General features: G+C 41.3%; 1 protein-coding gene and 1 long non-coding RNA gene across 2 annotated transcripts; one reads left to right on the top strand and one right to left on the bottom strand.

The window, feature by feature from the left end:
* Positions 1 to 476: 476 nt before the first annotated feature.
* Positions 477 to 8,896, bottom strand: LOC118400368 (25-hydroxyvitamin D-1 alpha hydroxylase, mitochondrial). Its single transcript, XM_035797167.2, has 9 exons — positions 8,631 to 8,896; positions 7,502 to 7,692; positions 6,532 to 6,728; positions 5,970 to 6,170; positions 5,266 to 5,429; positions 4,795 to 4,961; positions 3,777 to 3,858; positions 3,425 to 3,622; positions 477 to 2,840 (listed from the first exon to the last, which is right to left on the bottom strand). The coding sequence occupies exons 1-9, from the start codon at positions 8,856 to 8,858 to the stop codon at positions 2,721 to 2,723; spliced, it is 1,548 nt and encodes a 515-aa protein (XP_035653060.1). The 5' UTR covers positions 8,859 to 8,896; the 3' UTR covers positions 477 to 2,720.
* A 1,739-nt stretch (positions 8,897 to 10,635) lies between these two features.
* Positions 10,636 to 23,277, top strand: LOC118400369 (uncharacterized). Its single transcript, XR_004829003.2, has 4 exons — positions 10,636 to 10,929; positions 16,021 to 16,153; positions 16,241 to 16,427; positions 17,883 to 23,277. It is a non-coding gene; the product is annotated as an uncharacterized LOC118400369 (long non-coding RNA).
* Positions 23,278 to 24,305: the final 1,028 nt, after the last annotated feature.

The following is a 24,305-nucleotide window of genomic DNA, read 5'->3' as shown; positions in this document are numbered from 1 at the left end:
ATCTTAAGCACTTACAAATTTGTAATATACCATACGAATTGCAGATTTGTAAAAAATATATACAGTGCCTTGCGAAAGTATTCGGCCCCCTTGAACTTTGCGACCTTTTGCCACATTTCAGGCTTCAAACATAAAGATATAAAACTGTATTTTTTTGCGAAGAATCAACAACAACTGGGACACAATCATGAAGTGGAACGACATTTATTGGATATTTCAAACTTTTTTAACAAATCAAAAACTGAAAAATTGGGCGTGCAAAATTATTCAGCCCCTTTAAGTTAATACTTTGTAGCGCCACCTTTTGCTGCGATTACAGCTGTAAGTCGCTTGGGGTATGTCTATCAGTTTTGCACATCGAGAGAATGACATTTTTTCCCATTCCTCCTTGCAAAACAGCTCGAGCTCAGTGAGGTTGGATGGAGAGCATTTGTGAACAGCAGTTTTCAGTTCTTTCCACAGATTCTCGATTGGATTCAGGTCTGGACTTTGACTTGGCCATTCTAACACCTGGATATGTTTATTTTTGAACCATTCCATTGTAGATTTTGCTTTATGTTTTGGATCATTGTCTTGTTGGAAGACAAATCTCCATCCCAGTCTCAGGTCTTTTGCAGACTCCATCAGGTTTTCTTCCAGAATGGTCCTGTATTTGGCTCCATCCATCTTCCCATCAATTTTAATCATCTTCCCTGTCCCTGCTGAAGAATAGCAGGCCCAAACCATGATGCTGCCACCACCATGTTTGACAGTGGGGATGGTGTGTTCAGGGTGATGAGCTGTGTTGCTTTTACGCCAAACATAATGTTTTGCATTGTTGCCAAAAAGTTAAATTTTGGTTTCATCTGACCAGAGCACCTTCTTCCACATGTTTGGTGTGTCTTCCAGGTGGCTTGTGGCAAACTTTAAACGACACTTTTTATGGATATCTTTACGAAATGGCTTTCTTCTTGCCACTCTTCCATAAAGGCCAGATTTGTGAAATATACGACTGATTGTTGTCCTATGGACAGAGTGTCCCACCTCAGCTGTAGATCTCTGCAGTTCATCCAGAGTGATCATGAGCCTCTTGGCTGCATCTCTGATCAGTCTTCTCCTTGTATGAGCTGAACATTTAGAGGGACGGCCAGGTCTTGGTAGATTTGCAGTGGTCTGATACTCTTTCCATTTCAATATTATCGCTTGCACAGTGCTCCTTGAGATGTTTAAAGCTTGGGAAATCTTTTTGTATCCAAATCCGGCTTTAAACTTCTTCACAACAGTATCTCAGACCTGCCTGGTGTGTTCCTTGTTCTTCATGATGCTCTCTGCGCTTTTAACGGACCTCTGAGACTATCACAGTGCAGGTGCATTTATACGGAGACTTGATTACACACAGGTGGATTGTATTTATCATCATTAGTCATTTAGGTCAACAATGGATCATTCAGAGATCCTCACTGAACTTCTGGAGAGAGTTTGCTGCACTGAAAGTAAAAGGGGCTGAATAATTTTGCACGCCCAATTTTTCAGTTTTTGATTTGTTAAAAAAGTTTGAAATATCCAATAAATGTCGTTCCACTTCATGATTGTGTCCCACTTGTTGTTGATTCTTCACAAAACAATACAGTTTTATATCTTTATGTTTGAAGCCTGAAATGTGGCAAAAGGTCGCAAAGTTCAAGGGGGCCGAATACTTTCGCAAGGCACTGTATATACTGCAGGACGTAACATTTCATACGAAATGGATGACGTTGTACACAATTGTGCACAATTTTCAGGGCACGTTATGGCTTTAAGTGCTACTTTCAAATCTACTGGCTGAAATTATACAAAACCTTTATAATGCATCTTTAAGAGGTGAAAAGAGGGATCAACCTGATATTGAGAAGGAAAATCACTCGTCATTAAAGGGGAAAATCAGCAGTTTTTTACTTATCAATTAATGTTATGTACCCATTGATTCTTGAATAATGCAACTTGTAAATGCATCATGATCTTAGTTCAACTGTCGTATCCCATCAGAACCCAAAATACAAGCTTGTTTTACTCCCAATGTTTGGAAACAAAGTAAATGTAAATAAACACTACATGGCCTCAAAGCGATCATTTTGATATCATGGATGGTCAGTCCTATCATCCATAGCTTTGTCTATTAATTTTTAAGTGGTTACATTTCTCCAGACCCATCCCTCAGCTTTTTACCAAAATAGGGGAGGGGCACAGTTTGTTATAGTTTCTACTGCTGATTGCAGCTTTATAGTACTATGTCACATATCTCCTGATGCACTTTTCAAGTTTCAGTCAAAAGTTTCAAGTTCTGTGCATTTCACTCTGCATGGAGAGAAGTTTCAAGATAGGCTCTAATGCACTTGAAATATTGCCGTACCCTCCTTTCACCATCTCCAAGCCTCCTTGTGCAAAAAATGTGTGGGAAGTGAGTTTCAGTTCACTGGAAATGCAACTACTACTGTTCATATACAGAGCGAAAGGTTTTCAATTAACAAAGACCTATCAGCCCCTCATTCAGCTGCTGTATCAACTCAGACCCAGGCCAGCCCAAACCAACTGGACTTGGGATCTGAGGGGCTGAGGGCCTGGTCTATGGGTTTAGGCCTACAAATTCAGTCGGGCCCTCTTTCGCAATGCTTTTCCCAGTGCTCCCAACTGTCTCACTCTGAGAGCTATGGATTGTCAGTCACAGTCAAAAACACATAGCTAGTGTTCAGCAGGTCATCGACTCATCTTTCAATAAACTGCAGGTTGATCTCACTCTCTGGCACCAGCAGTGTCCGGGTCATGGGTTTGACTGCTGCACCACTGCCTTCTGGATCGGGCTTTACATCAAACTGCATCAGAATCTGAGGGGACAAGGAGAGGGGTTGAGGCAATTAGAGGGCACCCCTCACATGAACAGTACTTAGAAGAACAGAGGTCTACTACAAGGAGAAAAACACAGTATACAGTCACAACCGAAATGATTGGCACCCTTGATAAAGATGAGAAAAGGACTGTATAAAATAATAAAAATACTGAGCTATATCGTATGCAATAAAAAAAGGGAAATATTACATTTTATACTAATACAATTACGCAGATGTTTTTTTTCTTTTTCTCAATACTCTGGCACCCTCCCCTTGCGAAGATAACCTTTTTGTAAAATGTTATGAGATTGGAGAACACATTGGGAGGGATCTTACACTAGAGGGGAAAATTACTTGTTAGACAAAATCTCATTAAATAATAAAATGTTCCCAAAAAAATGTAGTGTACTACATAGCTCAATATTTGTGTTATTTTATAGTTTCTCATCTTTATCAAGGGTGCCAATTATTTCAGTCACGACTGTATGTACTGGGACTCAAAATGCAATGAAAATTAATGTCATTTTATGAGACACTTTCTGCCAAAGCCTCGATGTAAAAGTTACCAAGAATCAACTCACTCGTGCAAGTGCCAGGTAGACCTCCAGTTCTGCGATGCGGCGGCCAATGCAGCTGCGTTTGCCCACACCAAAGGGCACCGAGGCATAGGGGTGGTGGCCTTCGTCCCGGTTCAGCCAGCGAAGGGGCTGGAAGGCATTTGGGTTCGGGAAAAATGATGCATTCCGGGATGTGGCAAAGTGGCAGAGGGTGATCAGAGTCTGGATAGGATAGAATCCTGCTGTTAAGAATCAGTTGTTTTTTTAAACTTACCATTACACACATTTGCCTTTACACATGAATATTACACCATATTACACCAGATTGCTGTAAAAGTGCATAAAAATAAGCACTCAACATCACGTCAACACTTACGTTTTTGGGGAGGAGGTAGCCTCCGACCTGGATGTCTTTGTCTGCGATGACCCTGGCATTGGCCGGAATAACAGGATAAAGTCTGAAGAAGCCAAAACACAACAATAGTGTGACTGATCAGTCTAATGACTGATCGATTGGTTGTAGTAGTTGATTGAATCAAGGGTACATAGTTCACCCCAATTGGTAGTGGATGAAATTAACTTCCCTTAATTAATTATATAACGAGGAGCTTGGTTGGAATAGTGCTATATAAATCCAAACCTATATTATTACTATTATTATTTTGGGGCGGCAGGTAGCCTAGTGGTTAGAGCGTTGGGCTGGATCCCTGAGCTGACAAGGTAAAAATCAGTCGTTCTGCCCCTGAACAAGGCAGTTGACCCACTGTTCCCTGGTAGGCTGTCATTGTAAATAAGAATTTGTTCTTAACTGACTTGCCTAGTTCAATACAAAAATGATCATTCATCATATTTATGTTGCAGTAGTTTGTGTCGGGGGGCTAGGGTCAGTCTGGAGTATTTCTCCTGTCTTATTCGGTGCCCTGTGTGAATTTAAGTATGCTCTCTCTAATTCTCTCTTTCTCTCTTTCGCTCTCTCTCTCTCTGAGGACCTGAGCCCTAGGACCATGCCTCAGGACTACCTGGCATGATGACTCCTTGTTGTCCCCAGTCCACTGGGCCGTGCTGCTGCTCCAGTTTCAACTGTTCTGCCTGCAGCTATGGAACACTGACCTGTTCACTGTGATTACTATTATTTGACCATGCTGATCATTTATGAACATTTGAACATCTTGGCCATGTTCTGTTATAATCTCCACCCAGCACAGCCAGAAGAGGACTGGCCACCCCTCATAGCCTGGTTCCTCTAGTTTTCTTCCTAGGTTTTGGCCTTTCTAGGGAGTTTTTCCGAGCCACCTACATGGCTTACTGTTTGAGGATTTAGGCTGGGTTTCTGTACAGCACTTTGATATATCAGCTGATGTAAGAAGGGCTTTATAAATTAATTTGATTTTTACCTGAGAACTTCCTTGACCACAGCCTTCATGAGGGGCATGCGAGCCACGTCTGCAGCCCCAGGCACCCTCCGACCCCCCATCACAGTCAATACCTCCTCCCGCAGCGAGGCCTGAACCTCAGTGTGCCGAGACAGCTCGTAAAGGGACCAGGACATGGTGCTGGAAATCTGAACACACACAGGACACAGCAGATCAGTACGACTGTAAAATCATTCACCATAAGAACACCGCAGCAGTGGATGGAGAGGATAGTGAGCTCTCTACAACTAAGCCTGACTGTATGGGATCAGACTTAACATACAGAGTGGGAGATTAAGAAGAGGAAGTACGCTGTGACTAGGAGTGAGGGGGAATGGAGACGTTTGGCTATTGGATATGTTAAAAATGAATATTAAAGCACTAGGTCAAAGAGCGATGAGGACAGAGGTGGGAGAGATGAGAGAGGAAGGAGAGATTAGAGATGTTCCTCACCGTGTCCACCCCAGCCAGGAGCAGCTCAGTGACGTTGCTGTACACCGTCTTCATGGGTAGCCCCGTGCGGGTCAGAAAGTAAGTCAGATATCGCCCCTCCACCTCCTCTCCCCGCGCCACCTTCTCCGCTTCCTCCATCAGACGCTGGTCAATGTGACCTTTAGCTGCAATGAGATAGATCAGGGGTCAAGATCAGAATGAAGGAGCTCAGTCAGACCTGGGTTCAAATACTATTTTACATTTTTCAAATACTTTCAGCGTTTTCTTTAGCCTGCCTGGAGTACCAGATGGGCTAGGTGTGCAGTATTGCGACAATTATATTGGTTCCATAGCACCAGGCAAGCTCAATCAATTCTAGCTAGTATTTGAAATGATTTCAAATAGTATTTGAACACATGTCTGAAAGAGCTCTAGTCAGACTTATAGGATCCGTACAGCTTGAAGAGGAAAAAAATAGACCTCTGGGAACACTTACTACAGGGATTACAGGTAATGAATGGAAGGAGACCACACACTATGGGTTCTGTTCAATGGGAACTATTTATAGTTACTATAAGTTACTAGAAATCTATCCGTTGGGAAAAACTAACACTGGGGACAACTAATAATAAATCAGTATGTCAGTCAGGTAGCATGGATTAAAGAAGTCTGTGGAATTAAACCAAGGTGGAGCAAGTATGAGGCTATCCAAGATGGCAGCTCACCGAATTGGAACATGTAGTCCCAGCACTGGCAGAAAGTGTCCCAGGGCTTGGGGAACAACTGGTGTAACCAGGCAGGCATAGCCATGGTGAGGAGCGTCATGACAAACATGGTGTTAATGGACTGAATGAAACGTTCTGTCTCCATGGGAACCACAGGGTCTAGACAACCAATCCTGGAATCGAACAAGATTGAGGAGATCCCTGCAGAGAGGAAGACAGGCAGAGGGTAAGGGGAGAAGGGTTTGAAAGGCTTCCAGAAGGGCTTTGTGTTTTCCCTCTGTAATACAGATCCAATCAAGACTATTATAGACTTGTCAGAGTAACATACTCGTACCATACACAAGTATGTTATGTTAATAGACTAAACTAGTAACCTACAATGCTAATTGACATTGATACAATAGAATGACAATAATAAAGCTCCTTCCTGATTTAGTCTCTTATTACAGGCACCTGACCACAGATGCTAACCTCATATGCCACCCTTTAAAAACATCAACAAAGAGAGTTGAGTAAAATCAGGCCTCAGGGGCAAACCACAGTGAATGTAAATAGGCCTTACCTTCGAGGCCGAAGCGGTAGAACTCGCTGCCGATGTCCGGGACGAGGCCGCGGGGGTCCTGGCGCCTGCGGAGGCGGAGCTTAGTGATGAGGTCATCTACCACGCCGTTTAGAGTCGCATCGTAGGCCTCCACCGCCTTCGGACGTAGCATGTGCTTCCCCAGGAGAGTCCGCACCGCCTGCCACTCCTCCCCCTCACTGAAGAAAGTAAGGTAAACAGAAAATAATGCCATCAAATGAGTTTGCACACCAACAAACATCAATAATGTACATGTTTTATACAGGCTGGGTCAACTGTACTGTAGGCTACATTATGGAACTGTAATTGTTCAGTTTGTGTCCTTTTTTTGTTTTTTTTATCTTGTGTTTGTTGTGTAGTAAATATTTCAGCTTTAATTTTCATGGTTTTATTTTAGTTTTTTTCTTGTAAAGCACATTGTGTTGCATTCCATGACTGAAATGTGCCGTATAAATAAATCTTGAATTAAATTTGAGATAGTATTTTCATATTCCTGGTGATTAGGTAATAACCCATAGGTAATAATAACCCATCATAGATCGAGGGATGACTCACTGTCTGTATGGCCACTAGCCAATTATTCCTTTGTCTAAAGTCTTTGTTTCGTCTCTGTTAATCTTTCCTGTTTCCTGTGGACAGCACGTCACCCTGACGTCAGAACAGCTTAAATCAGCTTGACAACTCATTGAGTAAGATCACACAGTCAGACACTGTCACAAAGATAATTAGGCTGCTATAGTGATATTATGAAATATGGGACACCCATAAAAACAGATGCTATGTGTCAAGGGTGTGGTAAAGACAGAGAGGAGGAGAGGGGAGGGGGGAAGAGGAGAGGTGTGGTGATGAGAGAAATGAATATGGCGATAGGGGAGGGGAGGCAAGGTCAACAGAGTAGAGGGGAGGGGGACAGCACAGGAGGAAAACAGCAGAGGAGATTAATGGTACTCACGCTGTGAGCAGTCCGTAGCCGTGGCCTCGTTGTTTCCTATAGTCCTTCCAAGAGGAGAGGTCAGAGCGGATGGGGGTCTGGCCCTCCTGCCTCAGCACCTGCTCTATTAGGGCTGGTTCGGCCACGTGCACCGTCAGGATGGGACCGAAGCTGGCCTTCCACATTGGCCCGTAGCGCTTCACACCCTCAAGCTGGGTGAGGACAACACATTAGCACACAACGCATATGGATGGCATGATTCAGTAGAGATGGAACCGTCTATAGAATTATTCTATTTCTATGGATGGAACATCAATATGTTGTGAGCAGACCTAGCTACAGTTCTAAAGCTGCTTGATGTAAAAAAGTTTATGGCCAAAATCTGTACAATGTTCAAAGTTTTAGCAGCCGCCCTATGGTCAATATGTGATAAAAAGCTTGCCTTCTTGCTCCTTATGCTCCCCATCTACCCCTATGAGCCAGCAGACACCCCCAAAGCATGGGAACGTGCCTGAGTTGCACTTTCCTGCTCAATGAACCACTTGTCTTACATAGCCTATACATTCACAACTGCATGTCTGGTACATTTAGGTAGCTTTTGTTGGCCCCTTCATAGCTTTTTAATTGTTGGACAATTACATTACACACTGATGGTTAGGTTATACAGTACATGTGAGAGCCAGTGACAGGGTCTGCCAGTCTGACACTGTTTATGGCCTTGGCTGACTGAGGGGGGCAAGCCTCAAGCCTGCCCTTCTCTATAGCACCATGCCATATCTAACCTAATGGAGCAGGTGTAGAAAGATGCCTGAGCTGAGTTCCCACTTCCCGTTTTTCAGGGGAAACAGAAGTTAGGTTGAAAATACTGTACCCCTGAAAACCGGATGTTAGCGTTTTCTGGCGACTGCATAGGCTATGCCAAACCCAACATCAATGTAATAACTAACCTATCTATTCCAAGAAACAATGTGAAGACCATATACATATCCTAATGAAACATGAATTACTATGGTTTTGCCGTTAAAAAGACAAACCCATAAGCACTAAGTATAATAAATTATAAAACACAAATGTCATACATTTACATCAGTGTCTGGCTAAAAAGTAATGATTAAAAAGAAAAGATCAACAAGTCAACAACATAATTTACCTGCAGCTCGTGGAGGCGGGACAGTCCCCGTTTGGCGAAGAGGTCCCAGGCAAATTTGGCGACGGTGGGTCCCGGCATCTCCTTTAGGGTTTTCATCCCGTGCGCCGCCTCGATCTTCTTCAGGCCAGCTGCGCTCTCAGCCCACTTCTCCATCCACTTGATCAGCGGGGACGCACTGCGACCGGACACTTTGAGGGCTTGCTGCAGCATCCGTATGGCTATGTTCATACGATGGAAGATGAACGAAGGAAATTATATCAGGTGTCGGTGCTCATCTTGCACCAAGACACTGTATTTATACCGCTCGACCCATGCCGGACTAGAGTTATTAAGTTTCTCAGTGTGGGCCAATGAAAGCGAATGCTGGGGTCGACCCCGCCCAGTGGCCAGGCTGGGACGCAGTAGGCGTGAACTATTTGGAAGGTGTGTCCAATCAGATGGCAGAAGTCAGACCAACCCAAAGAAGCGCACACGTGGAGGGTAAATAACCTAATCAACTTTTATGTTGGACGATTTTTCTCAGACACCGGTGGAGGCTGCTGAGAAACAATTTTCCTGCACTGCATTTCTCAGTCTAGGCTTTTATTAGGAGGAAATTAATAGCAAACAGATATATGATAAGAATAAGATGCGTTACCCCAAATCACATATTGAAAAGAGTGTAGCTTAGCCTACTCCTATTATATGACATGTATCTGATGTGGGTCATCAATTCTACACATGAATATGAAACAAACATGCAAAATCATTTCAGTGCTGTTGAGCCTATAATATTCGGGTATTATATAAGGGATGCTTTGTTTTAGTCACAGTGGGGTTAATATAATTTATTTCAGTGACTCCAGAATAACCCATGTTAAATTAGTGTTCACTTTTTCCACGTCATAAATTGATTGACTGATATTTTAGAATGCATTTACCAGTCCTGTAGATGTTGAGCAATAGGTCTATGCGTGATCCAATTATAGGCCTAGGCGTCTCAATTCAAGAATTCGTTAATACTGCGAATTATCTGCTCATAAAGGGTCTACTGAGAATTTATTGCAATAGGCTACATGGATTGTTTGCTGACTAGGGGTTTTCCTGTTGGGTGCTGGCCTCTGTGTGAGCACGAGAGAATATCCTGACCCGCTTTTCATTAAACGTGGAAGCTTGCCAAAACGCTATGTGTGCGCCTTGCGCAATTAAATAATAGTGGTTCTACTCCGAAACTGCTTTGACGTTTGGTCCTATTCTATCGTTCAACCCATACAGCCTCTTTCCTCGGATGTCATTTTCAGAGAATTACCAAACACTGAAATACCTACGATTGACTGCAACAGCGCCAAATACAGGCACAGATTTGGTTAATATTCTTCAGACAATGTTTGTGGGTAATTTGCATGTCCAGAACATTTTGAATGGGATGTATGGCGTCATTTCCGTCGCACAATTAAAAGGCATGTTGAGAACATGGAAAATAATGTTGAGCGTCGGTGGAGAGTTGTGAGTTCAGATAAAAAAAATATTGAGGGCGCAAAGGATTATGTTGAGGAGCTGAGAGAGAGTTAAGAGCTCAGACAAAAATGTTGCAAGCCCAGAAAGTGGAATTGAGCACAATAAATTAAGTGTGGAGCACAGCATCTACCTGCTCACAATATACTTGCATGTACGATTTGATCTCTGACTCATATTTTTGCCAGCCTTATTGACCAATCATAGCACTGCTTTTGTTACAATGCCAGTGATTAACTAGCTAAATGGAAGACGGGACCAACGTGATGTTTAGATACCCAGGTAGCTAACCAGTAGCCACATTGCAACACGGGTTTCGTTCCAAACACTTGAAAGACACACCCTCGACCACTTACCCTCGGGGGAATCCCCGTTGCCATGTTGGGTGGGCGGTCCATATGATGAGCCAAGCAAGTGACGTTTTCAACGTAAGCCCATCAGCCCTCGTTTTTATTTTTTAAATTAATTGTTTTTATTAACAACAAATCAATACAGAAAGTACATGAGGGAACACAAGTATATATAGATTATATACAATGGACAATCGAGCTATTGGACAATATCACATTACAATTACACAAGGACCTTAAGAGACATACATACACTTACAATTCTAACAGCTGTTTTGTTAGTAGAGTATTTAACTGTCTTAAAATACAGTTAAATTTATTTTAGTCGACTTTGCGAGTGTAAAATTAGGTTCGCTCCGGGGGCCTGAAACTCCCCATAATTCAATTCGCGACGATTGTACATCCGCTAAGAAAAGTCAGAGAAAACATATCAATGGAGAAGTCAACATACAAGTGTAAGTAAAAACGAATGCAAATAAGTTAGAAATTGTGATACTAATGCACATGACGGCACAAACACGTCTCGTAAAAAGTAAATATGTTTGTTTGGTTATCTTTCGGAAATTGTATAAATAACACTTTTTCCTTCAGAAGTTCCAGCTAGCCAGGCTAACGTTAGTTAGCAAATTAATTTGCTAGCTATCATACAGTAGGGGTATATTAATAATTATATATTTAATATAAGTAGACATGCACTCAATTGACTGTAGCGCAAATAAAGCACCCACACCCACTGAAAACAGTCATCGCGGGATGAACGAGTGACCAATTTCCGGGCAAGGGTGGCCCATTTAAAAATCATTCCTTCCTCCCTAGCCCCCTTTTCATTTTTTAAAAACATTTTAAAATTAAAAACAAATCAATACAGGAAGTACATGTGGGAACACAAGTATATAAATAATATATATATTACACAAGGACCTTAAGGGAAATACATACACAATTCTAACAGCTTTTTTGTTCGAGAGTATTTAATTGTCTTAAAATATAGTTCAATTTATTTTTGTACGGTATGAAAGTGTGGTGTTTTGTTTGTAAATGTACATTTGTGAATATGAAATTTGGCCAAAATAATAATTAAATTACATAAAATTGTTTCAGTTTATTTCTATCATAGGTAAAGAATCCAAACAGTACATCTCTCCACAATAGTGTAAAATCTTCATGAATGTGTTCAATTATAAATCTACTGATGTCTTGCCACAGTTACCTTACATGAATACAATGCCAAAAAAGACACAACACTGTTTCTGGGTGGTCATTACAAAAGGTACAATTTGAGTTTGTTTTCCTTAAACTTCTTCATATAGTGGTTGGCAGGATAATATTTATGAACAATTACAACATCGTGCTGAAACTAGGTTCGTATCGCTCTGTTGTTGAATGGGCCAAAAGAGAAACAATTCTTTCCTACTGATGAGTCAACAGGGTTAATGGAAGGTAGGCTCTGAGGGTCAGGTCTTCACACGAATGAATAATAAAGCAACACCGGAGGGAATGGCATCTAAAACAATTGCAAAATCTTTAGGTGCTACAGGGACCTTGTAAAGTGTTAAGATTTCCTTAAAACTAAGTCAAAAACCCTCTGCATTTACATGTTGGCTCACCAATAGGATATTATTTCGGAACCAATACTCTAAAAACAAAATTATTTTATACAATATATCCCGATTATTCCATATAATATCAGTGGAGAAAAATTATGCTTATAAATTAAGGACCATGACAAGAAAACCTGCCGATGAAAAGCAGAAAGTTTCATTGGAACTTTGTCAATATTATAATTGAAAACCAACATGAAGTTAAGGCTACCAAAAGTACAGAAGACATGATGAGGAATAAAATTCCACATAGAAATGTGTCTTCTTCGGAATTGTATTATCCAATTTATCATAAAAGTATTATTTAAGGTAGTAAAGTCCAGAAAATTCAGCCCGCCACACTCATAAGTGTTCATTATAACAGTTTTCCTAATATAATGGGTATGGTTTATCCACAGAAAGTTGAAAAGCATCTGGTCTATCTCCTTGCTTATTTTACCGTCAAGATATAAAGAGAGCGCCATATGTAAGCCTAAAGATTCCTAATAACCAAGGCTGAAGGTCTCTTCCTTTTAAAAAAGTTCCTCTGTCGCCATTGATTTAGCTTCTTCTGGATTTTCTTTAATAAGAGGGTTAAAATTTAGTAAGCCTTTAGTAATGGTTATGCCTAAATATGTAAGTTCTTCTTTAACTGGAATACCATAATATGAAGGTGTCATACAATCTTTGACAGCTATGAGTTCACATTTATTAATATTAAGATATAGACCAGACGCTTTGGGAAAGGATTGTATCACATTGATCAATATGGGAATTTGGTTAGCGTCTTTCAGAAAAAGTGTAGTATCATCAGCCAGCTGGCTTATAATAATTTCTTTACCAGCTATGGAAATACCTTGTACAGGACTATTTTTTTAAAGAATTTGTTAGGTGATTTAATAAAAACAGATACGGAGAGATAGGACAACCTTGCCTAATTCCTCTCTTTAACTCAAATCTAGGTGAGGTGCCATATTTCAATTTGATAGAGCTTTTACCATTTGTATCGAGAGTCTTAATAGCCTTACAGAAAAAATCCCCACATTTCTCAAGGGAGTGGAAGAGGAACTGATGCTCTAATGTGTCAAATGCTTTATATATATAAAAAAATGAAGCTATCATCGGTTATTAGGTCTGAGTAGGCAAGTATGTCTAATACTAGTCTGATATTGTTAGAAATATGTCTGTTCCTCATAAAGCCAGACTGTGTTTCATCAATGATTGCACCCAGGACTTCTTTAATTATTTTTGCAAGTAATAAGGGCAATATCTTATAATCATTATTAAGAAGACATATTGGACGCCAGTTATCAATGAGCAGCACTTCGTTTTTAGGCATCAGTGTTATTAACCCCTGACTCATTGTAGAAGGGGGAACACTGTTTTTAATACTCTCTAAAAAAAGACTTCAAATAGGAAGGGAGCTACTTGTTCAGAAAATAATTTGTAAAATTCTGAAGGAATTCCATCAACACCTGGTGATGTGTTGTTCTTTAGATGTTTGATAGACTAATCTCTTCAACTTTGATGGGTTCATCACACTGTTTAGATTATGTATCACTGATAGAGTGAACATTATTCAGTGAGTAAAAAAACATTGTGTATTCCTGACAGTACATAGAGCAATACAAATTCCTGTAAAAATTGCTTCAGTATTTAGCCAATCATTTTTTCGTCATCTGTAATAACACCATCAATGTTTAATTTATGGATAGTGTTATTTGTAGAGTGAAATTTCTCAAGTCTAAAGAAATAGGATGAATTCTGCCAGCTGGGGACCTCTGAGAAAGGGAAGTTATCTTAATGATCACCTTTTCCTCCTCAGCTCTTCTGCTCTTAGCAAGGTTACTACCATATTTTCTAAGATATTTGGACACTCGAATTTAAAGAGCTCCCAGTTCTTGCAATAAGATTTTTCTTCACAAGCCCTTTCCCAAAAGTGTGAGAGCAGATTTTTAACCTCAAACGTAACTGTATCATTATTTAATAATGAGCTATTTAGCTTCCAGTAGGATGCTCTACTAAGGTAAATATTAGGCGGTAAATATTTTGATGTCAATGTAAATGGCCCTATGGTCTGTGAGGGGAGTAATACAAATATCTGTAGTAACACACTCACTATCAATACATTTGGATATAAAGCCAAAAATATATTCTGGACTGTCTGGAACCTGTTTTGTTACAAACCTCTCTCTCCATATATCAGCAAGATCAAACTTTTCCATAAAAAGTATTAAACCCAAATTCTGACTGGTTGTTCTAGCTGGTGGCCATCTATCAGATTAATTATCTATAGTAATGTTATAGCCCCCTTCTATAAATAATAACAAATTGGGAAATTTAGATAACCAATTAAGTATATGTTTCTCTACAGACTCAAGCAACTCTACAGACTCAAGCAACTCATCATTCTCATGTTTGGTGTTGTAGAAGTACAACCCTAGTCCTCCCTCGCCCCTTGCCCTGCAAGTGTATACTCATCAGATGTAAAGATACGTCATCAGAAGTGCCCACTTAATTTAAGGTATGAGGGGATAGGGTGTGTCTTAATAACCTCTTGAGTGTAGGGGGCAGTATTTTGATGTTTGGATGACAAACGTACCCAAATTAACCTGCCTATTTCTCAGGCCCAGAATCTAAAATATGCATATAATTGTCAGATTAGGATAGAAAACTCTAAATTTTCCAAAACTGTCAAAAAATTATCTGTGAGTATAACAGAACTGATATTGCAGGCGAAAACCTGAGGAAAATCCAACCCGGAAGTGATGTTTTTCCTGAAAGCTCTCTGTTCCATTTACATTTAAGTCATTTAGCAGACGCTCTTATCCAGAGCGACTTACAAATTCCATAGCCTGCCTTCGCTCCATTTAAAGGGATATCAATCAGATTCCTTTTCCTATCGCTTCCCCATGGCGTGAACAGTCTTTAGAGATAGTTCCAGGCTTTTATTTTGAAAAATGAGCGAGAAAGATCACACCGCTTCATTGTATGGCTAAGTGCCAGCAGCGTTTTGTATGCACCAACAGAGCGGAGCAGACATTTCACTCTGTCTCCTATTGACGAAGCTATAGTCCCGGTTGAAATATTATCAATTATATATTGTAAAAACAACCTGAGGATTGGTTCTAAAAAATGTTTGACATGTTTCTACAAACATTACGGATACTATTTGGAATTTTCGTCTGCGATGTCGTGACCGCTCGAGCCTGTGGATTTCTGAACATAACACGCCAACCAAATGGAGTTTTTTTTTATATAAAAATAATCTTTATGGAACAAAAGGAACATTTATTGTGTAACTGGGAGTCTCGTGAGTGCAAACATCCGAATATCATCAAAGGTAAGTGATTCATTTTATTGCTTTTCTGACTTTCGTGACCAAGTGGCTGCTAGCTGTTTGTAATATTTTGTCTACTGAGAGAGATGGTTTTACATAAACGCTTGTTATGCTTTCGCCGAAAAGCTTTATTGAAATCTGACATGCCAGGTGGATTAACAACAAGCTAAGCTGTGTTTTGCTATATTGCACTTGTGATTTCATTCAAATTAAATATTTTTAGTAATTTAATTTGGCGCTCTGCAATTCAGCGGATGTTGACGAAAATGATCCTGCTAACGGGATGGGTGCATTAGTGTTTGGACTGCTGGCATGTTTTTTTTCTCCACTGTTCTCATTAAAACTCCATAGCGCAGCGGTAATGTGTTGGCTTTAGTAGCCTTGGAATCTCAGGTTCGCATTTTACATAATTATTAAATGTTTTGCCTGTGTATGCTATCCCTGATGCAGTGACAATAAAAGGCCACTCTAACATGTGCAGTTTGGTCACAACACAATGCCACAGATGTCTCAAGTTTTGAGGGAGGTGCAATTGGCATGCTGACTTACAGAATGTCCACCAGAGCTGTTGTCACATCATTTCATTTTAATTTCTCTACCATAAGCTGCCTACAATGTTATTTTAGAGAATTTGGCAGCACGTCCAAACGGCCTCACAGCAGCAGACCACATGTCAACACGCCAGCCCAGGACCTCCACATCCGGCTTCTTCACCTGCGGGATCGTCTGAAACCAACCACCCGGACAGCTGATGGAACTGTGGGTTTGTACAACTGAAGAAGTTCTGCACAAACTGTCAGAAACCGTCTCCGAGAAGCTAATCTCTGTGCTTGTCTTCTTCACCAGGGTCTTGACCTGAATGCAGCATCGGCATCGTAACCGACTTTGGTGGGAAAATACTCAAATTCGATGGCCACTGGCATACTGGAAAAGTGTACTAATCACAGATGAATCCCGATTTCAACTGTACCAGGCAGATGGCAGACTGACGTAAACACTGATCAGAGTGCCCCGTGATGGTGGTGGGGATATGGTATGGGCAGGCATAAGCTATGGACAATGAACAAAACTGCATTTTATTGATCGCAATTTAAATGCACAGAGATACTGTAACGAGATCCTGAGGTCCATTGTCATGCCATTCATCCGCCGCCATCAACTCATGTTTCAGTATTATAATGCATGTCCCCATGTCGTAAGGGTCTGTACACAATTCTTAGAAGTGGAAAATGTCCCAGTTCTTTCACGGCCTACTCACCAGAAATGTCACCCATTGAGCATGTTTGGGATGCTCCTGATTGACGTGTACGATAGCGTGTTCCAGTTCCCGCCAATATCCAGAAAACAGAGTGCGGTAACATCTCACAGCAAGAACTGGCAAATCTGGTGCAGTCCATGAGGAGGAGATGCACTGCAGTACTTAATGCAGCTGGTGGCCACACCAGAGACTGACTGTTACTTTTGACCCCCCCTTTGTTCAGGGACACATTATTCCATTTCTGTTAGTCACATGTCTGTGGAACTTGTTCAGTTTATGTCTCAGTTGTTGAATCTTGTTATGTTCATACAAATATTTACACATGTTAAGTTTTTTGAAAACGCGTGCATGCGTCCACCATCACACGCAAGTTAATTTTGTCCACCCACACCAGACGTGATCAGGACACGCTGGTTGAAATATCAAAACAAAATCTCAACTAATTATATTAATTTGGGGACAGGTCGAAAAGCATTAAACATTTATGGCAATTGAACTAGCTAGTTTGCTGTTGCTAGCTAATTTGTCCTGGGATATAAACATTGGTTTGTTATTTTACCTGAAATGCACAACATCTTCTACTCCGACAATTCATCCACAGCTAAAACGGTAAACTGAGTTTGTTTCTAGTAATCCTTCCTTCAGGCTTCTTTTTCTTTGGATTTTATATGGTGGTTGGCAACCATCTTTAAGGTGCATTACCACAACCAACTCGACTGGAGTGTGGACCTAAGTTCATCTTTCAATCACCCACGTGGGTTTATGCTCCTAAAAACCAATGAGGAGACAGCACATATATGCTGCTAAAAATCAATGAGGAGATGGGAGAGGCAGGACTTGCAGCATGTTGAAATAGAACCAAGTTATATTTTATCACCTGGGTCCGAAGGCGCTTACACCCAACGCAAGCTGTTTGGTCAGCATGATAGCTGATTAGCAATTTTGATGCATGCCTCGGAGCAAGTAATGTCACACATTTCAGTCATCCTAGCTACTGTACTATCAACTGACTTGCTATATTAGGCAGCTCTAGATGCGAGGGGAAAACAAATATTTATATTATCTATAGGGGGGTATTTACCTGGAGTAACAAAGTATTTTCACAAACTTTAGTGCCAATTAGTATTTTTCTCCACTCATACTGGAGTATTAAAGGCCTAGTTCAATGATTATATATTTATTTAATTTTGATGTATCAGGACTACTTCCCACGGCTGTTCTTTATTTAAGGTGAACGCCAGAAGCAGTACACCATCGATGTGAGCTGGGAGAAGCGAGGCTGTAGAGCCGGAGACGAGGCGAGAACGAGGGCTGTTGTTGGAGCAGACCGGGACCAGTGTTGAAATGGAGAGAAAAGGCCTTTATGGGAATTGGGAGGGTGAACGCTAACCCTTCTCAAAGCTAAGTACCTCTTTATATCCAATTTTAACTTAGTGCCAGAGAGCTGTATTCCAACATTCTCTACTGTGTTGCGTGCTACGCACTCATTAATGCCAGTGTGCCTGTGGATTGAGACTATAGCTGCAGTGTGACCTGACCGGAGGAGGAACTACGAATCAACTGTGGATCAGATTGACGGCTGCTGGTGAGCGAGAAGAAACGGAGAGGAGGCCTTTGGGAAATTGGGAGGGTGAACGCTTCACCCTGCCCAAAGCTAAGTACCTCTTCATATTCCATTTCCAACATTTCACCTGCTAGCAGTGCCTGCCGACGTTCTCTACTGCTTTGTGTGCTACGCGCGTGTTAATGCCAGTGCATACACTGTGAACCAGAGAGGAGGCTTGGAACACTGGCTTGGATCCCTCAGTGTCCCTGCTGTGTTGGGACCACAGATCACTAAGGGCTATTAAAATAGGACTTTTGCATTTTATATTTTTGGACTTGTCCACTTCGGACTTAGCCATTGTTAAATAAATAGTGTAGAACACCCTTGTGTGTTTGGAAGGTCTACATATCTTAACCAATCATTCATACAAATGCAATAACTGACTTATATTCACTTGTCTATTGTCCCATTCTTCAATCTAGTCTTTGATATATATTTTAGTTGATACACCTGTGTGAGGTGTCTAATATACATGAATTCAAATGTATTCACCCTGGACATGAGACTTTACAACTTTTGAATCATTAACTAAGTGTTGTCTTCAAATGTTATTGGTCACATACACATTTAGCAGATGTTATTGAGGGTGTAGCGAAATGTTTGGGTTTTTCTTTAGTTTGCATCTTTTCGGGCAAATTTAGTGGCCGCTCATGTTTGGTGTCTTAGGTTCCAATTGTTGTTGCTAGTCAACTTTCAGTGGACACCCCAATGAGTGTCTTTCAGAACTCTTCCTAAAACCCCATTTGTTTTGCTTTGGTTGTTGGTCAGTGACTGTTAGTTCCTTCTTCTGTTTGAGCTACATTTTTGGTTTTCTTGCTGTGGAACGTAACAAAATGGGGGCTCGTCCGGGACTCTGAAGCTCTGTGCCCAGATATTTGAGTGTTCAAAATACACTTTTGTGGTAGAATTTCTGTTACTGACCTCCACCTTGAGAGGTTATAAGATTGGTGGGATCATTTTGAAAGTTGCATGAACACAAGATAATAAAATTAAAATAAAGCCATGGACTTTAAGTTGGAAAACCCTACATTGGAGATGCTAGATAAATGTACAAATGCAAATCTGCTCGTCATTGCAAAGCATTATGTCATCAAAGTGGCATCTGGCAATCCAACAGCGGTAGTCAGAGTTGATTGGTATTACTTTGGTAGAGGAGGAAATCCTTCAGGAGAAGGAAGTTGATGAAATGGGTCCCACAGGTGGTAGAGTACACCTCATAGATGTGCAACTGCGAGAGGTAGAACTAAAGGCAAAATGGGAACAACAGACAGAGCTTGAGCTTTATAGAAAATATGTAATTGAACTAATATTGTATTACCTTTTAATGTGTCAATGAACACAAACAGTCTTGATTTCGTCTGATTGTCAAACAAATCCCTTCAAAAAGTAGGTTAATTGCACACTTCAAAATAAGTCCAGCATCTGAACAGTGCACTGTGCACATGCCATTTGAATGGAAAAGGACATCTATTACAAACACCATACGTGTAATGACATTCAGCCTACAAAGTGTCATGTATTAATGGATTCCAAGGGAAGCCAGTCTTCCACAAAAAAATGTTAACAATAAAAAAAGAAACAAACTTATAAAAGGTTTGTAACTTGTTGTGGGAAGCTTGTGGAAGGCTACCCGAAACGTTTGACCCAAGTTAAGCAATGCAAAGGAAATACTCTCAATTATTATTTGATAGCATGTAAACTTCTGGCCCACTGGGAATGTGAATAAAGAAATAAAAGCTGAAATAAATCATTCTCTCTACTATTATTCTGACATTTCACATTCTTAAAATAAAGTGGTGATCCTAACGGACCCAAAACCGGGATTTACTAGGATTAACTAATGTCTGGAATTGTGAAAAACGGAGTTTAAATGGATTTGGCTAAGGTGTATGTAAACTTCCGATTTCAACTGTATATTTTTCGTAGCCGTCTATTTACCAACACAAACCGCACTCAAGGAATTGTATAAGGCCATAAGCAAACAGGAAAACGCTCATCCAGAGGAGGCGCTCCGAGTGGCCGGGGAATTTAATGCAGGGAAACTCAAATCTGTTTTACCTCATTTCTACCAGAATGTTAAAGGTGCAACCAGAGGGGAAAAAAAAACTCAAGACCACCTTTACTCCACGCACAGAGATGCATACAAAGCTCTCCCTTCATTTGGCAAATCTGACCATAATTCTATCCTACTGATTCCTGCTTACAAGCATAAACTAAAGCAGGAAGCACCAGTGACTTGGTCAATAAGAAAGTTGTAAGATGAAGCAGATGCTAAGCTACAGTTTTGTTAGCACAGACTGGTATATGTTCCGGGATTCTTCTGATGGCATTGAGGAGTACACCACATCAGCCACTTGCTTCATCAATAAGTGCATCGATGATGTCGTCCCCATGGTGACTGTACGTACATATCCCAATCAGAAGCCATGGATTACAGGCAACGCGGGACTCTAACCCAGAAGCTTATATAAAATTCCAGTATACCATCAAACAGGCAAAGCGTCAATACAGGACTAAGATTGAATCGTACTACACCAGCTCAGACGCTCGTCGGATATGGCAGGGCTTGCAAAATATTACAGACTACAAAGGGAAGCGCTTGCTTCGAGGCAAGTAACACTGTAGCATGCATGAGAGCATCAGCTGTTCCGGACAACTGTGTGATCACGCTCTCAGTAGCCGATGTGAGTAAGACCTTTAAACAGGTCAACATTCACAAGGCCGCAGGGCCAGACAAATTACCAGGACGTGTACTCCGAGCATGCGCTGACCAACTGGCAAGTGTCTTCACTGACATTTTCAACCTGTTGCTGACTGAGTCTGTAATGCCAACATGTTTTAAACAGATTACCATAGTCCCTGTGGCCAAGAACTCTTAAGGTAATCTGCCTAAATGACTACCGACCCGTAACACTCACGTCTGTAGCCATGAAGTGCTTTGAAAGGCTGGTCATGGCTCACATCAACACCATTATCCCAAAAACCCTAGACCCACTCCAATTCACATACTGCCCCAACAGATCCACAGATGATGCAATCTCTATTGCACTCAACACTGCCCTTTCCCACCTGGACAAAAGGAACACCTATGTGAGAATGCTATTCATTGACTACAGCTCAGCGTGCAACACCATAGTGCCCTCAAAGCTGACCACTAAGATAAGGACCGTGGGACTAAACACCTCCCTCTGCAACTGGATCCTGGACTTCCTGACGGGCCTCCTCCAGGTGGTAAGGGTAGGTAACTGCCGCGCTGATCCTCAATATGGGGGCCCCATTAGGGGTGCTTGCTCAGTCCCCTCCTGTACTCCCTGCTCACTCATGACTGCATGGTCAGCCACGACTCCAACACCATCATCAAGTTTCCCAATGACACAACAGTGGTAGGCCTGATCACCAACAACAATGAAACAGCCCATGGGGAGGAGGTCAGAGACCTGGCCGTGTGGTGCCAGGACAACAACCTCTCCCTCAACGTGATCAAGACAAAGGAGATGATTGTGGACTACAGGAAAAGGAGGACTGAGCACGCCCCCATTCTCATTGACAGGGCTGCAGTGGAGCAGGTTGAAAGCGTCTTGTTCCTTGGTGTCCGCATCACCAACAAACTATCATGGTCCAAACACACCAAGACAGTCGTGAAGAGGGCATGACAAAGCCTATTCCCCCTCAGGAGACTGAAAATTTGGCATGGGTCCTCAGATCCTCAAAAGGTTCTTCAGCTGCACCATCCTGACTGGTTGCATCACTGCCTGGTATGGCAACTGCTCACCCTCTGACGGCAAGGCAGTACAGAGGGTAGTGCGTACGGCCCAGTACATCACTGGGGCCAAGCTCCCTGTCATTCAGGACCTCTATACCATGTGGCGTCAGAGGAAGGCCCTAAACATTGTCAAAGACTCCTGCCACCCTAGTCATGGACTGTTTTCTCTGCTACCGCACGGCAAGCGGCTTCTTAACAGCTTCTACCCCCAAGCCATAAGACTCCTGAACAGCTAATCAAAGGGCTACCCAGACCCTTCTTTTACATTGCTGCTACTCTTTGTTTATTATCTATGCATAGTCACTTTAACTCTGCCTGCATGTACATATTTCCTCAATTACCTTGACTAACCGGTGCCCCCGCACATTGACTGTAACGGTACCCTCTGTATATAGCCTCGTTATTGTTATTTTACTGCTGCTGTTTAATTATTTGTTAGTTTTACTTTCTATTTTTTACTTAACACTTTTTTTTTCTCTTAAAGCATTGTTGTTTAAGTAAGTAAGCATTTCACTGTAAGGTCTACTACACCTATTGTATTTGGTGCATGTGACAAATACCATTTGATTTGATAAAGTACAACTTCAATTTATATATAAATGCCTTGAATATTTAAATTTTGGAGAATCTCTTATACAATGGGTTAAAGTTATGTACTGTATCGGCATATCTATTTATAATGGTCATCGAAACGTTGGCTATTAAAGTCAGATCCAACAATAATACCAAGGGGCAAGAAATCTAAGGCTTGAAAGCAAAGGTATCATTGTACACAGACGACTCATGTTTTCTTTTAAATCCGCAATCTGGATCCTTGCACAGACTCAGAGGATCTAGATCATTTCTCTAACCTCTGGATTCCACCAAACTATGATAAGTGTACTATATTGGATCGCAAAATAATACAAATTTTACATTACCGTGTAGTTTACCAATAAAGTAGACATATTCGGTATTCATATCTTGAAGTAAATAAATTCTCACTACAATAAATGTTAATATAAAGTTAGTAAAAATAGATAAGATCTTGCTACCATGGATATCTACAGTTGAAGTCGGCGGTTTACATACACCTTAGCCAAATACATTTAAACTCAGTTTTTCACAATTCCTGACATTTAATCCTAGTAAAACATTCCCTGTCTTAGGTCAGTTAGGATCACCACTTTATTTCAGCTTTTATTTCTTTCATCACATTCCCAGTGGGTCAGAAGTTTACATACACTCAATTAGTATTTGGTAGCATTGCCTTTAAATTGTTTAACTTGGGTCAAACGTTTTGGGTAGCCTTATAAGTTAGGTGAAGTTTGGTCCATTCCTCCTGACAGAGCTGGTGTAACTGAGTCAGGTTTGTAGGCCTCCTTGCTCGCACACGCCTTTTCAGTTCTGCCCACAAATGTTCTATAGGTTTGAGGTCAGGACTTTGTGATGGCCACTCCAATACCTTGACTTAGTTGTCCTTAAGCCATTTTGCCACAACTTTGGAAGTATGCTTGGGGTCATTGTCCATTTGGAAGACCCATTTGCAATCAAGCTTTAACTTCCTGACTGATGTCTTGAGATGTTGCTTCAATATATCCACATAATTTTCCTCCCTCATGAGGCCCTCTATTTTGTGGAGTGTACTAGTCCCTCCTGCAGGAAAGCACCCCCACAACATGATGCTGCCACCCCCGGTGCTTCACGGTTGGGATGGTGTTCTTCGGCTTGCAAGCCTCCCCCTTTTTCCTCCAAACATAATGATGGTCATTATGGCCAAACAGTTCTGTTTTTGTTTCATCAGACCAGAGGACATTTTTCCAAAAAGTATGATCTTTGTCCCCATGTGCTATTGCAAACCGTAGTCTGGCTTTTCTATGGAACTTTTGAAGCAGTGGCTTCTTCCTTGCTGAGCGGCCTTTCAGGTTATGTCGATATAGGACTCGTTTTACTGTGGATATAGATACTTTTGTACCTGTTTCCTCCAGCATCTTCACAAGGTCCTTTGTTGTTGTTCTGGGATTGATTTGCACTTTTCGCACCAAAGTACGTTCATCTCTAGGAGACAGAACGCATCTCCTTCCTGAGCAGTATGATGGCTGCGTGGTCCCATGTTGTTTATACTTGTGTACTATTGTTTGCACAGATGAATGTGGTACCTTCAGGCATTTGGAATTTGCTCCCAAGGATGAACCAGACTTGTGGAGGTCTACCATTTTCTTCTGAGGTCTTGGCTGATTTATTTCGATTTTCCCCAAAGTAGGCCTTGAAAAACATCCACAGGTACACCTCCAATTGACTCAAA

Source organism: Oncorhynchus keta, chromosome 21, assembly GCF_023373465.1.
Source record: "Oncorhynchus keta strain PuntledgeMale-10-30-2019 chromosome 21, Oket_V2, whole genome shotgun sequence".
NCBI lineage: Eukaryota > Metazoa > Chordata > Actinopteri > Salmoniformes > Salmonidae > Oncorhynchus > Oncorhynchus keta.
Note: the sequence above shows the minus strand (reverse complement) of the source record. Positions and strands in the feature narration are given on the sequence as shown.

Coding starts and splice junctions, on each gene's coding strand:
- LOC118400368 (XM_035797167.2), bottom strand. CDS start 8,858: ATGAACATAGCCATACGGATGCTGCAGCAAGCCCTCAAAGTGTCCGGT. Junction 6,171..6,531: donor CTACCGCTTCGGCCTCGAAG/GTAAGGCCTATT, acceptor TCCTCTCTGCAG/GGATCTCCTCAATCTTGTTC. Junction 4,962..5,265: donor TCCTGGCTGGGGTGGACACG/GTGAGGAACATC, acceptor GTGTGTGTTCAG/ATTTCCAGCACCATGTCCTG.